This window comes from Aspergillus pseudoviridinutans (assembly GCF_018340605.1).
Source record: "Aspergillus pseudoviridinutans IFM 55266 DNA, scaffold_4, whole genome shotgun sequence".
In the NCBI taxonomy this organism is placed as follows: Eukaryota; Fungi; Ascomycota; class Eurotiomycetes; order Eurotiales; family Aspergillaceae; genus Aspergillus; species Aspergillus pseudoviridinutans.
In genome coordinates, this window is record NW_025091284.1 from 751,307 (window position 1) to 765,711 (window position 14,405).

The following is a 14,405-nucleotide window of genomic DNA, read 5'->3' on the forward strand; positions in this document are numbered from 1 at the left end:
AAACTAGAAGGAAGAAAAGGTCTGCTGTAACAGAGTTTATGAGGCCTCCTTTATTTGGACATTTGTTCCAGTGTGCCACCTCCCCCCCTCCTAGTATTTACCTTTCATCACAGAGGCCTTGTTGTAACACATCATTCACTGAGGCAGATGAACATTCTAGAGCTAGCATTCACTGTTTCAGTCGGCCTTAGGCAAGCAAAGACAGTAATTCTACCAAATATATAAGGCCCCTCTCTCCCACTTTCTCTCTCCTTTTCTTCCCTTCCTTATTATCCTCATCATTTTCTCCCTGAAGGTATCCCTAGAGGTTCTGACTACCCGCCCCTATCATTGACGAACGGATTAGACTCTGTCACAGCCAATAGTGTTATTATAAACACTGACAGATCTCCCCCAACAGTCATCAATTGCGTTCGCCAGTTATCAGATCCAACAGTCAATTTCAAGGCAGAGCATCGCTCTGCCAAGAGCCTCCTGACCCTGGGATGGGAGAATGACAAGTTGGGAATGGCCGGCATCACGGCAGACTTCTTTAACTAACTAATGCCCTGCGTCTGAACGCTGGGACATCACGTCCATTGATACACTCTGACCGTCTTGCCCTCACCTTCATGTCTGAATGGCATTCATTCACGAGAGACGCTTTCCAAGTTTTTTAAGAAGCTGGAATCACCCACAAAGTCCCATTTTATGATGAGACTGAGCTATACACAGTCGGAAATGAACTTGGTGTATCTGGTAGGTTTGTTCGAAATCTTTGTGGCCCAGTTATGAGAGCCCTTCAACCATTAATGGGTATGGCTTTAATCTGATTCACTGATTTCCAAGCAATCTCCACCTCAGACGGTATTGTTCCAGATGTATGTCTGGGGCTCATTGCGCCTTGCCCCACACCTGATAATGTTCATTTGGTTGGAGAATTAAAGACACCAAGGACCATCCCTGATGCATATCTTCATCTGAACGAAGCGCAGAGAATGCCGAAAACTGGAAACTTGCCGAACCATCTATGGAAGATACACCCGTGCTGTCACACGAGGTAGATAACGACTGGCCTTCGCTCGTTAACAGAAGCACAACTACGAACTGATGCACACTGGTGGTTCTCAAATTCCGGGTACCAAGTTAATACAGTCTTACTCAGACATCCAAGTCTTCAAAATCATGACAATTACCGAAATCACAAAAGGAAAGAACTGAAAAGTGGCTGAGTGACTGTAAGCCTCGAGGAGAAATCCGGTATTCGTGGATCCAGGCAAAGCCTGGCTGGGTTGCATCATAATACTTTATCCAACCAGTCACCGCAATCCGCAAAGAAACGACAGATTAATGAAGCATAGATTAGCATTCTTCAACGAGCACCGAGGCCCTCAAGGAGAGTGGGGAAGTTCTTTCCAAAACCTTCTGTCTAATCCTCCAACAAGAACTGCGCACGGATTGGACCCTAGGAGCAGACCTTTCCACAGAGCAAGCAGTTCGTCAATTTGCACCTATAGCTGCTCGATCACTCAATCCCACCCGTGTCTAAGTCCATGAATCCATTCTTGTCAGGGCCAGTGAACAAATGAATCAGGGTAAACCAATGTCTTGACCTTCGTTTGTACGTCTAGTGAAACAGATTTGAACCAAGATATTAAATGGTATTATTGGCAATGCGAAGGAACGAGTCTTGAATCTATAAATGAGTCATGTATCACATTCACATGCTTTATCTTCTGAACTGTGATAGACCACAAGGATGGGACCAGATACTCAATGTGATGAACAAGCCACTCTTGTTCAGGTGAGAAATGATATTTGGAAAGACAAGAATAAGTTGCGAGGAACTTTGGCTGCCTCCCACTAGTCGCAGAAAACCATAGACAGAAGGGGGCTTACCCTAACCATGCCATTGAGGTTGATGGTGAGGATGCGGTGTATGTTGGCTCAAGTCTGGGTTAAAAGGTAGTTGCGGGTCGGGCCCATGATCATAAAAGAATGATCCGGTCTAGCCAGCCTCCAAGGCCAACACCATTCTACTATTCGTGGATCCGAGCCCTGGCATGACTGTATCATTCAAAGTACTGACTCAGTTCGAGGACAGTATCCCCGCCTGGGTTCATAAAGGAATCATCCAGTCTGGACATCAAGTTCATTTCACTATTCCTAGACCAAAGGCAAGGCGGGCTGTATCGCTTCCTTCAAGATACAAGTATAGTTCATTGATGATGGTATTCCAGTCTGGATTGTATTGCTACCTGAGAGTATTTTTATTATCATGGTCTGGTCCTATACGCATATACCTAATATATCAGCCTTCCGTCAGAATTCTATTGCACAGCCTATCACATTTATAAGCAGCAATTACCTAAATGTAGGCACCTCGCTTGCTTGCCAATGCCAATTGAGATTCTCCTGCGGAATTATCCCGAGGAAACCCTGCCGCAAGGTCCGACATTGATGATCCCCCGCAATAGTGCATATTCAGGCTAAACTAATCCCTGAAAAATGCTGCTTTGTGCTCATCTCCTCATTATACGCATCTGCTAGTATACTACCCATTGGCCATGTCCCGCCAGCGTGCAGGGGTCCACAGGACTTTTACTTGAATGAGCAATTCTGCCTTCAATTTCGGCTGAAACGATGAGTGATGTCAACATGAGCGGTTGGCAAATCCAAGGCATCTGCCGATTCCTACATCTATAGAGTCGTGAATGAGCCGCGATCACAAATATATAAGTATAGTCGATATCCCTCGTTGTGGCCAGGAAAATCGCCAACTCGAGCAACAATGGCTGACATCATGTCATGGCACTATGGCAAGGCAATTGCCATCTTTGTCTCTCTAGCCCCTGTGGCTCTATCTCTAGACAACTTCCCAGACTGCACCAATGGTCCCTTGAGTAAGCTCGCCGTCTGTAATACGTCCCTCGATGTGACCACTCGTGCTCGGTCACTGGTGAACGCCATGACCTTCCAGGAAAAAGTCATCAACACGCAATACAACTCTCCCGGTGTGTCCAGACTAGGTCTTCCAGCATACAACTGGTGGAGCGAAGCATTACACGGCGTAGCAGGTTCACCTGGAGTTGAATTCGCCAGCAGCGGCCCATTCAGCTATGCCACTTCGTTCCCCCAGCCTATTCTCCTGGGCGCGACCTTCGACGACGACTTGATCAAGCAAGTCGCCGCCGTAGTAAGCACCGAGGGCCGGGCATTTGGTAATGTTGGTCGTGCCGGACTGGACTTCTGGACGCCCAACATTAACCCCTTTCGCGATGCGCGTTGGGGCCGGGGACAGGAGACACCTGGAGAAGACCCGCTGCACGTCTCGCGATATGTCTATCAGCTCGTCGATGGGCTGCAGAATGGCATTGGCCCAGCCAATCCCAAGGTTGTTGCCACATGCAAGCATTTTGCAGCGTATGACCTGGAGGACTGGAATGGCGTCGTCCGCCACTCCTTCAATGCGGAGGTGTCATCGCAGGATCTGTCCGAGTTCTACCTCCCTCCTTTCAAAAGCTGCGCCCGTGATGCCAAGGTCGATGCCGTCATGTGCAGTTACAATGCATTGAATGGTGTTCCTGCCTGTGCCGATTCCTATCTTCTGCAGACGATTCTTCGCGAGCACTGGAAGTGGGATGAGCCGGGCCATTGGATCACGAGCGATTGCGGTGCCATCGATGACATCTACAACGGCCATAATTACACAAAGACTCCAGCCGAGGCCGCTGCTACGGCGCTGAACGCAGGCACAGATTTGGATTGCGGCGGGGTGTTCCCTAATTACCTTGGACAGGCCGCAAACGAGGGACTCTATTCCAATCAGACTCTTGATACGGCACTTGTTCGGCGGTACTCCTCCCTTGTGAAACTGGGGTACTTTGATCCCGCAGAGAAGCAATCGTATCGTTCCATCGGTTGGAAAGATGTCGACACCCCTGCCGCAGAAGCACTCGCTCACAAGGCGGCTGTCGAGGGCATCGTTCTATTGAAGAATGACAAGACCCTTCCGCTCAAGCCCAATGGCACGCTGGCGCTGATCGGACCATATGCCAACGCGACAAAGCAAATGCAAGGCAACTACGAAGGCCCGCCCAAGTATATCCGCACGCTCCTCTGGGCCGCTACCCAGTTGGGATATAATGTGAAATACGCCTCTGGCACAGATATCAACACAGGCAGCACCGCTGGGTTTGACGCGGCACTGTCAGCAGCCAAACAAGCAGATATCGTGGTGTACGCAGGCGGTATCGACAATAGCATCGAGTCCGAAGGCCACGACCGCACGACCATCGTCTGGTCTGGGAACCAGCTAGACCTGATCAACCAGCTCTCAAAGACTGGCAAGCCCCTCGTTGTAGTTCAATTCGGAGGCGGACAAGTCGACGACTCATCACTACTCTTGAATCCCAACGTCAACTCTCTCCTCTGGGCTGGGTATCCCAGCCAAGAAGGCGGATCCGCCATCTTTGATATCCTCTCCGGGAAGACGGCGCCTGCGGGCCGCCTGCCAGTAACACAATACCCGGCAGACTACGTCAACCAGATTCCGATGACAGATATGGCCCTGCGTCCGGGGTCGAACACTCCGGGACGTACGTACCGATGGTACGATAAGGCGGTCCTGCCATTTGGCTTTGGTCTGCACTATACGACTTTCAACATCACCTGGCCTCGGAAGGCTCTAGGACCGTATAACACTGCGGCGCTGGCAAGCCGGGCACCCAAGAATGTACCGGTCGATACGGCTCCATTCGACACCTTCCGCATCCAAGTCACCAATACAGGAAAGATCACGTCCGATTATGTGGCGTTGCTGTTCTTGAAGACCACTGATGCGGGACCAAAGCCATATCCTCTCAAGACGCTGGTGGGGTACACTCGTGCGAAGCAGATCAAGCCTGGCGAGAAGAGATCGGTGGATATTCAAGTCACACTGGGATCGTTGGCGCGGACGGCGGAGAATGGTGACTTGGTGCTGTACCCGGGACACTACACTCTGGAGGTGGATGTGGGAGGGAACCAATATCCCACTGCTAGTTTCATGGTTCAAGGCAAAGAGGTGATTCTGGATAGCTTTCCCCAGCCTCCTAAAACTCGGTGATGTGGCCCAGATTCTCGGATGTTTGGTGATAGGATGCAGACGAGCAGATTATGTAGCGAAGTGAATTTACATTCCTGGTCAAGAGAAGCGTCCAAGATACATCTCAAGCTACATAGTCTTATGTCTCGATCGTACATATATCACTATAGTGGACGAGGAATTTAAGGGCAGAGAGATCATGATTGCCTTTAGCCGACATTATACGCCGAATTCAGATTTACCGTTTAGGATTCGGCGAGGTCTCGATTAGAACCCGTACAATCCGGATACTTTTTACCTGCTAATGTCGAGCGAATGGTGAGTAATCTTAGCCATTGGAAAGAATCGATCACTTTCAAGTTCAGCTTGTATTTCTCTGCCACCATTCTAGAGCCCTAAAGAGCCACCTCCTAAGCCTCTGTCTCAAGCAGCACCTAGACTCTCCTATCTAGGGCTGCCCTTACCATAGGCCGAACTCGCGCGGGGAGTGAGCGGAAGAACCGTGCGAGGTAATTCGGCCACGCCGAAGCTGGGAGCGATAATGCTTACGAGATCGATCGGGACGTCGCGCAACGCATCGTTCAGGCACTGGCCGTGCCGACTACGTGCACAAGTTTCTGATGAGTGTATTATATTTTCTCTACAGTAGAATTCCGTCGTCAGTCGCCGCTCTCAGGAATCACAAACAGCGGTCTCTCCCCGCGACGACTGCGCCACGCGTTCGTCGAACGGAATAGATCCCAGCAGTCGCGAACAGTCCACCCCCATAACCGGAGGAATGTCTCGGTGACTTCCCAGCCGGATGGATCCCAGGGATCCTTCCAGACAAGGATACCCGTCTCGCCGATCCCTACCTCTCGGCGAGAGTGCTGGACGGCAGACTCTCCCTGACCAGACAGATCGCGACAGAGTTTGTCTTCGTCGATGAAGTCCTGGGTTAGAATTAGAGTATCCCGCATGTATGGGAAAGGAATGAGGTCTAGCCATGGATGGTGTGGAACCGTGCGCTGAATTGCAGTCGGTCTCAGCGCCGGCGGCAGTTTCACCTCGCTCATGTTCCTTCCTGGGAGATGGGACGGCCCCTGGATAGTGAATACTGATTGCGCATCGTCGGTAATATCACCTGGCCGGTAACCCAGTACCTCCAGATTGACATGTAATGCTCGCATGACGTTCAGTCTTGTTACCCCCAGGCGTAGATCAGCCACGGGGGACCCACTGATGGTGTTGCCTAGGGCCATAAGGATGGTTTCAAGCTGCTGGAAGGTACGCCTGGCATTGACTGCAGTTGGGCCCAGGATGTGCATTCTAGTCAGAACCTGAAGTACAAGGTCGACCTGGTCGGAGGGCTCTGTGGGCATGTGCCGCTGCTGGTCCAGTTGGCTGTTTGCATTAGCTGTTCGGCGACGCCGTCCTGTTCCATTCGTTAGTACCTCTATTCTAGGGAACAGAGAACGTCGAGGCCATGTGAATACTAACTCCGTGCTCGCTGGTTCAATCGATTCTGCAATTTCCGTCTTTCCACTGGGTCTGTAACTCCCAACCAATTGTCTTGGGCTGTGATCTCAACTCCCGTCGGGAAACGCTGCAGAAAGGACGAGGTTGCAACTACGGAGCTCTGCATATTGTCTGCGAATGGAGGTTTTCGGACTTTGCCCACTGCTAAATGCTGACTGCTGACAATATGATGAGGCAGAGCAATATAATCGTTGGTTATGACCGAAGATGATAGGACGCTCTGTCCTTAAGTGGAGAGCCTTAAAACAGCAATCACAGGAGAGAGTCCTAATAGACCAATAAAGGGACTAAAAATGACGAGCATTTGACGATATTTAAATTCTGCAGGCAGCTGACGGCTTAACTATGTCCGGTGCCAAATTCCACGGTTTTGGCTGCCATTAGCTTGCCTATGATCTACGGATCATCCACCACAGCTCCATAATTCTCCTGGCTGAGTCTCTTCGGGTTCGGGTTCGGGTTCGGACGAAGATTGCAGGAGTATTTTTGAGACATTCAATTGGATCTGTTTCTAGAACGGATTCCCCAGCTGAACCATTTGTGACGTTACGATTGGTGCGTGGGTATAAATCCATTATTATACAACAGCACCTTGCTTAGTTTAGAGGACCAATTGAATAATTTCTTCCAGGCATGCACTATGCAAATGTCAGCATTTAGCGTAAATCGTAGGTAGTTAACCTTATTAGTTTCCGATTGTCCAATCATTGATTCGTCTTCTACCAAAATAATGTGCCAGATTAGTGATCTTCCTAACCCCGTCTCTTAAGACCGATCAGAATATGTATAGACCCATGGACACCTTGCCTCAAGAGTACTCGACTCCCCACTGGATAATATGGCTTAGAGTTGCGCCCACAAACCTGTCCTGTCTGTATTAATCATGGCCTGAGTCTTTCAGGTAGCGCCCAAGCCAGACAGCCTACTTTGTTACCACCGAGTTCTCTACAAATCTGAACGGTAGTGATATTATTTTCAGACAAAAATGCTTGTTGACTGGCTACACAAAGATATCTTCCGAATGGATCCTATCCGATAGGGTCCGAGTGATTTCGAAATAATCCATTCTTTCGTACCTGAGATTTGATCTTGGCCTGTAGATGAAAGCGACCGTTACTTCAAGAGAATATCCTGATAATAGTTCTCCTAGAATTACTGTACATGCATCGAAGGGCCGAGGGCATCATGCTGAACCCTGGACAGGACGCGCATCGGAGTCTATGATACAGAGGAATCCAGGGCCATCCAGATCACCGACGCTGCCCAATACTCCTCTTGCTCGACATCATCTTGACGCTCGTCTCATAATCGCTCGTCCCATGGTTAGGATCCTGGTCGTGCGCATTCTTCGCTCCACACTTAGACCCGTCCTTGCCCCCGCCCAGCGGCCCATCAATCTGCATAAACTCCCGCTTATCCGTCGCCTTGAGCATATTCTTTGCCGCTTCAGGAACCCATCCGTTAATGAAATCGCCATGCCAGCAGTACGACGAGCCACAGGCCAACTCCAGCGGCGGCGTGCCCGACCACCCATCCGGCAGCACCTTGCGCAGATCATAGCGGACGGAGAACCGCAGCTGCGGGATGCGCTTCATGCCTGCCGGGCAGCGGTTCGCGGGCTTGAAGCTGCCGCTCCAGTTCTGGGTGCCCGAGTAGGCGTATTCGAGGGAGTCTGGGTTGACGCAGTCCGGGAACAGCAGAATGGACTGCAAATGGTTGGGGCAGGTCTTGGTCGGGAAGGCGGCGACGTCCTTGCCGCCGTCGGTGTTGGAGACGCCCTCGCACATCCACTGGATGCCGTAGACGCTTTCGACGTCCGCCGGGGACGTGCCCTTGGCGTTGCCGGCGACGGCCTTGAAGTTCTGCGGGAAGGGGATCTCGGCGTCGCCGATGTTGATGTAGTAGGCGCTGAAGCGCATGGGGGTGATGGGAGTGTGTTTGCCGTTTTCGGTCAGGTATAAGGTCGGGACCCCTGTTTTGGTTAGATTGGCTTATGATTGAAATGAGGAGAGGAGCGTACAGTAGACGGAGAGATCGTTGGGGTTCTCGTTGGTCGAGCAACCGGCCTGGAGCTCGGCCGAGGTGTTTGTGTTGATGGTGACGGCATCGGATCCGAAGAAGCTGTGCATGTGGCTCTTGTACTGGCCAGGGAGAACAATAGGATCGATGTTCTTTAGCATGAACTGCTCGGCGACGACCACAGTATAGGCATGCGCGAGTCCGGCCGCGGCTACCAGGGAAAAGAAATACATGGTGAAAGAATGTAGAGTCGATCAACGACTAAGACGCACGAGACAACAAATTAACAAAATCAGAAAGAATGACTGGAATGTGACTGGAAGAAGCAGACAAGCATGGCCACTTGCAGGTTTATATCTTATTTGCATAGTTTCACTACAGCCTATAGTAGAGAGTCAGGTTGATTGCGCTCACGATGTTAAAGCAGCCCCTCTGTCGCAAGTTGATGAATATAGCACCCTGAAGGACCCTAATTGCCTAGTGCGACACCCAGTCCGTCTCACCACCAATCCCAACCGCGTGCCAAGAACTCCACCAACTCCTATGTCTCAAGGAAACCAACTGAATAGTTTGATAAAAGCGGACATGTTCGTTAAGGCAGAGGGATTGGCCATCTTGCAGCTCCCTTTTTCCCTTTTCCGGTACGGCAAAACGGTAGGTCTCAAATCGTCCGTAACCAGCAAGCAAAGCTCATCAATAGCGGACAAGCTCCGTTGTACTAGGGACTTCCAGAGATCTAGACTGGAGCATTGGCCAAACATTCGTATTCGTAAGTGATTCTACTTTCATGTTCTTCAAGTACCCCGAATATTCCTTTCCAAATGCACACTCTGGCGCTTGTGACCAAAACCAGCTAGCTGAGTCTGATCACTGCTTAAGAATGGCGCCAAAGTAGCGGCTATGTCAGGAGAACAAGTGCATCGACACTCAAGAGTCATATGGAGGAGACTTGTAGCAATTAATATCAGGCATCAACGATAGATCATCGAAACAATGCAGGTAAACAGAGTGCAGGATCTTAAGGGGCACAATCGTGAGCACGGCCGTCTAGCTCCACAACTGACTCGCGTGCAGGAAACATCGCTAGGTTCGGAAGACATGAAACAGGAACAAGAGTCAGTGGGCTTACACAGTGCCTAGCATCAGAGGGATGCAGCGACGTTCAAATAAGAGAGGCTAAATTCGAAGGATTGTGGATCAGAACTTGATTAAGAAAGTGCGTGATGTTTATTATTGGAATAGACTTGTCTCCAGACACATTACGCTCAGTTGACATTGACAATAATATAGATCATGACAATGTATAAAAGAGGAAAGAGCCCGGATGTCCAGTCCAAATACTTTCTACCCAAGAACCACTTCCATGACTTTGGGATGATCTCCCATTGCAGCTCGCCCGAGTCAATATTCGTCAAGGGAGCGATTCGTAAAGCTGATCTGGAGTGCCACTCCAAGCACCGAAAAATATACCGCAAGCCCGAGATCGAAGCTGTCTTCTGCTCGGCGATGCCTTTGTCGAAGACTTCGTGGCGGTCAATTGAAAATGGCTTTCCCTATTCTCCGAGATGAAGAGGCCAAAGTCGGCGAGTGAGACAAGAGTGAGGCCCAGGGTCTGGTACTGAAGTTGGAATTCTGCATTTTTGTTGACTCTAATCACACTGCAGAACAAGATAAGCTAGGGAAAAAGAAGTATCAAGACCGCGGCAAAGTACGGCTTTACGCGGGTCCAGTCGGCTGAGCGTTGTGCCTGTCTGGATGGCACGAGTAATGCAAAGTACAAGTCCAAGAGCCAGTAGGAGGCCACGGACATAAGTGCTGTCTAGCGTGGGATGCCTGACGTCTAGGTCGAGTCTAAATGCGATATAGCCCTTTTCTTTGGACCTATCGGGCCACTTTAACTATTGTTGCATCGGTACTAGCGCTCGTATACCAGAACCTTTCCAATTGAAACATTTAAAGCTGACATTCCCAGCATCGAGCGAGTCTAACGATGCATGATTGTAAGATTCTGTTAAAATTCCAGATGAGACTTATGAATCGAGTATTCAGCAATCTTCTCGCGTCTATATCCCTACCAGAACGACAGCTGCAAGTCTGTCCAACATGTCAGAATCTAAGCCCATCCAGACCTGTCTCCTGAGTTTMGAAAAGATGGACCTAATCGATTTCGCCGGGCCACTGGAAACGCTGTCGTATGCTCAAGGCCCGTCTGGCGACCGGTTGTTTTCCATCACTGTCGCCGGTCCCAGCGATGAAATCTCAACCGTACAGGGCCTAGTCATCAAACGGAACATCAGCTTTGAGCAAGCCATGTCTTCCCTCACACAGTTTGACGTCCTTATTGTCCCAGGCGCAAGCTACGTGGTCACGAAGGAGCTCTGTTCTCCGGACTTTCCAGTCATCCAGATCATTCAGAAGTTTTCTTCTCTGCCTAAGGATGAATCTCGAGTCCATCCTCGACTCCTTCTCTCAGTCTGCAGCGGGGCCTTTTTCCTTGCTTCTGCGGGAATTTTTGCCGGCCGACGCGCGACCACCCATTACACAATTATTCCAGAGCTAGCGGAGCTCTGTGCAAAGTATGGACAGACTGAGGTTGTCCGGAAGAGGTTTGTCGATGCCGGCTTCCCCGATAATGGAGTACGGATCATCTCAACTGGGGGGATTTCCAGTGGCTTTGACGGTGCGTTGTATGCTGTGGAGGTCCTCTGTGGCTTGTCCTGCGCCGAAAAAGCCAGTGATGTGCTGGATTATCAGTGGAGAAGATCGGAGGGGTTGTTTTAACAGTCAAAAGATTGAGTAGGTGATAGATGTGTCGCGACGAGAACCAAAAATGGATCACAGCCAGCGCTGCATCTCCATAGTTGTCCCCCGCATTCCGGGTGAAGCTATCCCGATCACTCATGATTAAGCCTGCATGTGCTGGACAGCTGCTGAGCCAATTTAGCCAACATTTCAAGTATCAGTAGCCAACATCTGTATGCTTAAGGAAAAGCTTTACCCTAAAATAACCGGTACCTCGCTAATATCTGCCTAAAAGTCAATCTAAAGCTCAGTGGTGTGAATCAGGTATTTGGAACTAATAAACTAGGAATCATCTCTGATGGTAGAACTATGATTATTAGAATCAATGTCATCTATCCATTACTAGGGTCAGCAAAGCATGCACCCAGTGTGGTGGGCATAGTTACCTCTGTCAATGCAGACTTGGTCAATAGCCAGCAGAGATCTACATCCAAGCATCCCACTAGGAAATAGTTGCTGCCCTCAATACAATGCTGCAGTTGTGCCTAAAGCGTTAGGTTCCTGTCAACAGGCAGCTTCCCAAGAATATCATTATCTACCATAACGGAGTCTCTGAGGGTTAGTATAATCTCATAGTAGAGAAAGAGATCCCACTTCTAAAATCCACATATAAGCCAATGTATCCGAAAGGTCTCCCACACCTTTCAGTTATAGTCATTAGGAAATGGCACCACACTCATTTCTACCCAACTTATAAAGGTAGGGCAGATCAGTCCTCTAATCCCCAGAACAGCACAGTGGTCGACTATGGAGTTACTAAAGTATGCAATTGGGATTTCTACCTTCAGGCCCACTCTGCGTTGCAGGGAACAGCTCGACCCGCTCACTATTATATTATATGGGATGAGATTTTCTCATATCGTGGTTTCCAGGGAGAAGATGGACGGACTTCTTGAATCGGGGGAATGTATCCTGGAAAGCCTGGATCTGGTAGTCATGCCTGTAAGTTGCTTTAGCCTAGATTCTGGGAGGACCACCTCACTGTTATGCACCTGGAAGGATAGAGAACCAACCTGTCATTGGTCAAATCACCCACGGCAATACAAAAGTCAAAATCCTCTTTGTTAACTTGTTTGGGAGCTAAACCCATACAGTAAGTATCATTTTACTATCTATTAAGGCTAAAACTAATCTAGAGACCACTAAGTTAGCAGAAACAGAAGGGCGTATTAAAACTAGTAGAAACTTTTCATCCATTAGCTTTATAACAAGGGAGGAACTAGGTTATACAGATAATGTTAATATACACCGGAAGGTGCGTAAAGTGCAAGACTGCTAAGGAGGCTGATAAATAATCTTCATATTTTAAGTCAGTAATTAGATATTTCATATCAAGTCTATCCCTAACAAAAGGAAGGACCACTAAAGTAACTTAACTATTATAACTCTACTTATATATTAGGAGATGTAGTGCAAGAAATAGCAATGCTCACCTACAGTGTATGATCTTATTTCCTGGAAAATACCCTAATAATTCCTGGGAACATTTTCTAAGTCTACCTATAGGTATACAGTGGCATACTAACTGGTTAGCTCTGGCAGTACACATAGAGAGGATGGAACTGTTAGAACGGCACTTCACATCAATATATAGATCTTATGGGACTTTGGAGTACATAGAAGATTCCTTAATAGGGCCATAAACTCTATTTTAGTGAACAGACTATAGCTTGTCCTAAAGCCCCTGACAGTTATTTATGCTTTCTATTCCGGCATTTAGGTTCTTAACAAGCTTTACGCCGGACATTTAGTCTAATGGCGAAGGACTGCTGATTCGCCAGCAGTTACAACCAACCTAGGGACACTCTCCGACATTCCAGGCCATATCATCTGAGTACCAAACTACATGGACAACCGAATTAAGAATGCAGCAGTATAGTGAGCGATCATACCAGATTTTGCCTGAGCTGCAATGCCCGCTACATAACCACCACATCAGGCACAGCAACCACAGCTTCCTTTAGACACTCTCCTAACAGATAGTGCACGTTCAGGACGAATTCTACAATATAGGGACTATAACCTAGTAGCCACCTTACTTGCAACTGAATTAGACAGGTCAAGCCTGCAGCCTGGAGTCAATGGGTTAAGGTGAGGATGTTCATCTCTTGCACTGTCCCTCTAAAGTAAAATTTAATTACTGTGGAGTTACAGTCAAGACATAAGTTAATCAGGTGTACTTGTTTATAATTTAATACGCCGTGCCCACAGTGACAACCCATGGCCACATTAAACGCAGAAAAAGAGCTATGGGATAACACTTTATAGGATCTACACGTTTAACCCATTTTTCCCGTGATATCACCAACCGATCTGATGAATTCCCCTATCATCCGGCCAGTCTCGCTGCCTAGGCCGAATGTCCGCTCCGCTGTCTCCCTGGCGTTGCGAGTGTTGTACAATAGGTTGGCGAGAGTGGAATCGCCCCAGTGATGGGGTTGCTTAGTTACCAACGCAGCACATGTTATATTGATGAGCACTAAAGATAGTGAGGTTCTGTGATGTATAGATAAGATGGTAGATAACCGGGTAGTTGGCCAGTCGCATTATGTCCTTTGGGACACATCTCTGATGGCTTGCTCGATGTCTTCCTTGTATAGCCCAACTGGGTCGTTCCAAAGCCAATACGGTCTTGAATCACCCAGAAGCTGTTTACCAAATGCTCCACCCCAAGTCAAATCCATGATCCCTGCGAAATCCCGGACTGCAAAACTCCTCATACCATTAGCGATGACCTGCTCAGATGTAATGCGCTTTATACTCCACTTCTGGCCGTGGACCATTTCGACTACATCTAGAATATCTTTTTGACTGGCATTGAAGGATAAGACGAAGACGAATGTGTTCTTCGTCTCACACGAATGTGTTCTTCGTCTCACACCCTCCCCCCCCCTTCTCTTTCATAGCCCAGTCGAACCATGCACCGGTCACAAGGCCTGACCAGAACATCTCAGGCTCTTTTGAACGGAGGTAGTCGACCGTATCTGGTTTGGCTGGTAAA

The 14,405-nt window shown here is 48.8% G+C and overlaps 4 protein-coding genes across 4 annotated transcripts; 2 read left to right on the forward strand and 2 right to left on the reverse strand.

The window, feature by feature from the left end:
- Positions 1 to 2,770: 2,770 nt before the first annotated feature.
- Positions 2,771 to 5,086, forward strand: bxlB (putative beta-xylosidase; the record flags this gene model as incomplete). The annotated part of the gene is made up of 1 exon (XM_043301614.1): positions 2,771 to 5,086. The coding sequence occupies one exon, from the start codon at positions 2,771 to 2,773 to the stop codon at positions 5,084 to 5,086; it is 2,316 nt and encodes a 771-aa protein (XP_043157549.1).
- Positions 5,087 to 5,724: 638 nt separating this feature from the next.
- Positions 5,725 to 6,689, reverse strand: Asppvi_005700 (DUF3425 domain-containing protein; the record flags this gene model as incomplete). Its single annotated transcript, XM_043301615.1, has 2 exons — positions 5,725 to 6,479; positions 6,545 to 6,689. The coding sequence occupies 2 exons, from the start codon at positions 6,687 to 6,689 to the stop codon at positions 5,725 to 5,727; spliced, it is 900 nt and encodes a 299-aa protein (XP_043157550.1).
- Positions 6,690 to 7,833: 1,144 nt separating this feature from the next.
- Positions 7,834 to 8,835, reverse strand: Asppvi_005701 (putative short-chain dehydrogenase/reductase; the record flags this gene model as incomplete). Its single annotated transcript, XM_043301616.1, has 2 exons — positions 7,834 to 8,555; positions 8,604 to 8,835. The coding sequence occupies 2 exons, from the start codon at positions 8,833 to 8,835 to the stop codon at positions 7,834 to 7,836; spliced, it is 954 nt and encodes a 317-aa protein (XP_043157551.1).
- Positions 8,836 to 10,705: 1,870 nt separating this feature from the next.
- Positions 10,706 to 11,383, forward strand: Asppvi_005702 (uncharacterized protein; the record flags this gene model as incomplete). Its single annotated transcript, XM_043301617.1, has 1 exon — positions 10,706 to 11,383. One exon carries the CDS (start codon positions 10,706 to 10,708, stop codon positions 11,381 to 11,383), a length of 678 nt encoding a protein of 225 aa, XP_043157552.1.
- Between the last annotated feature and the right edge of the window lie 3,022 nt (positions 11,384 to 14,405).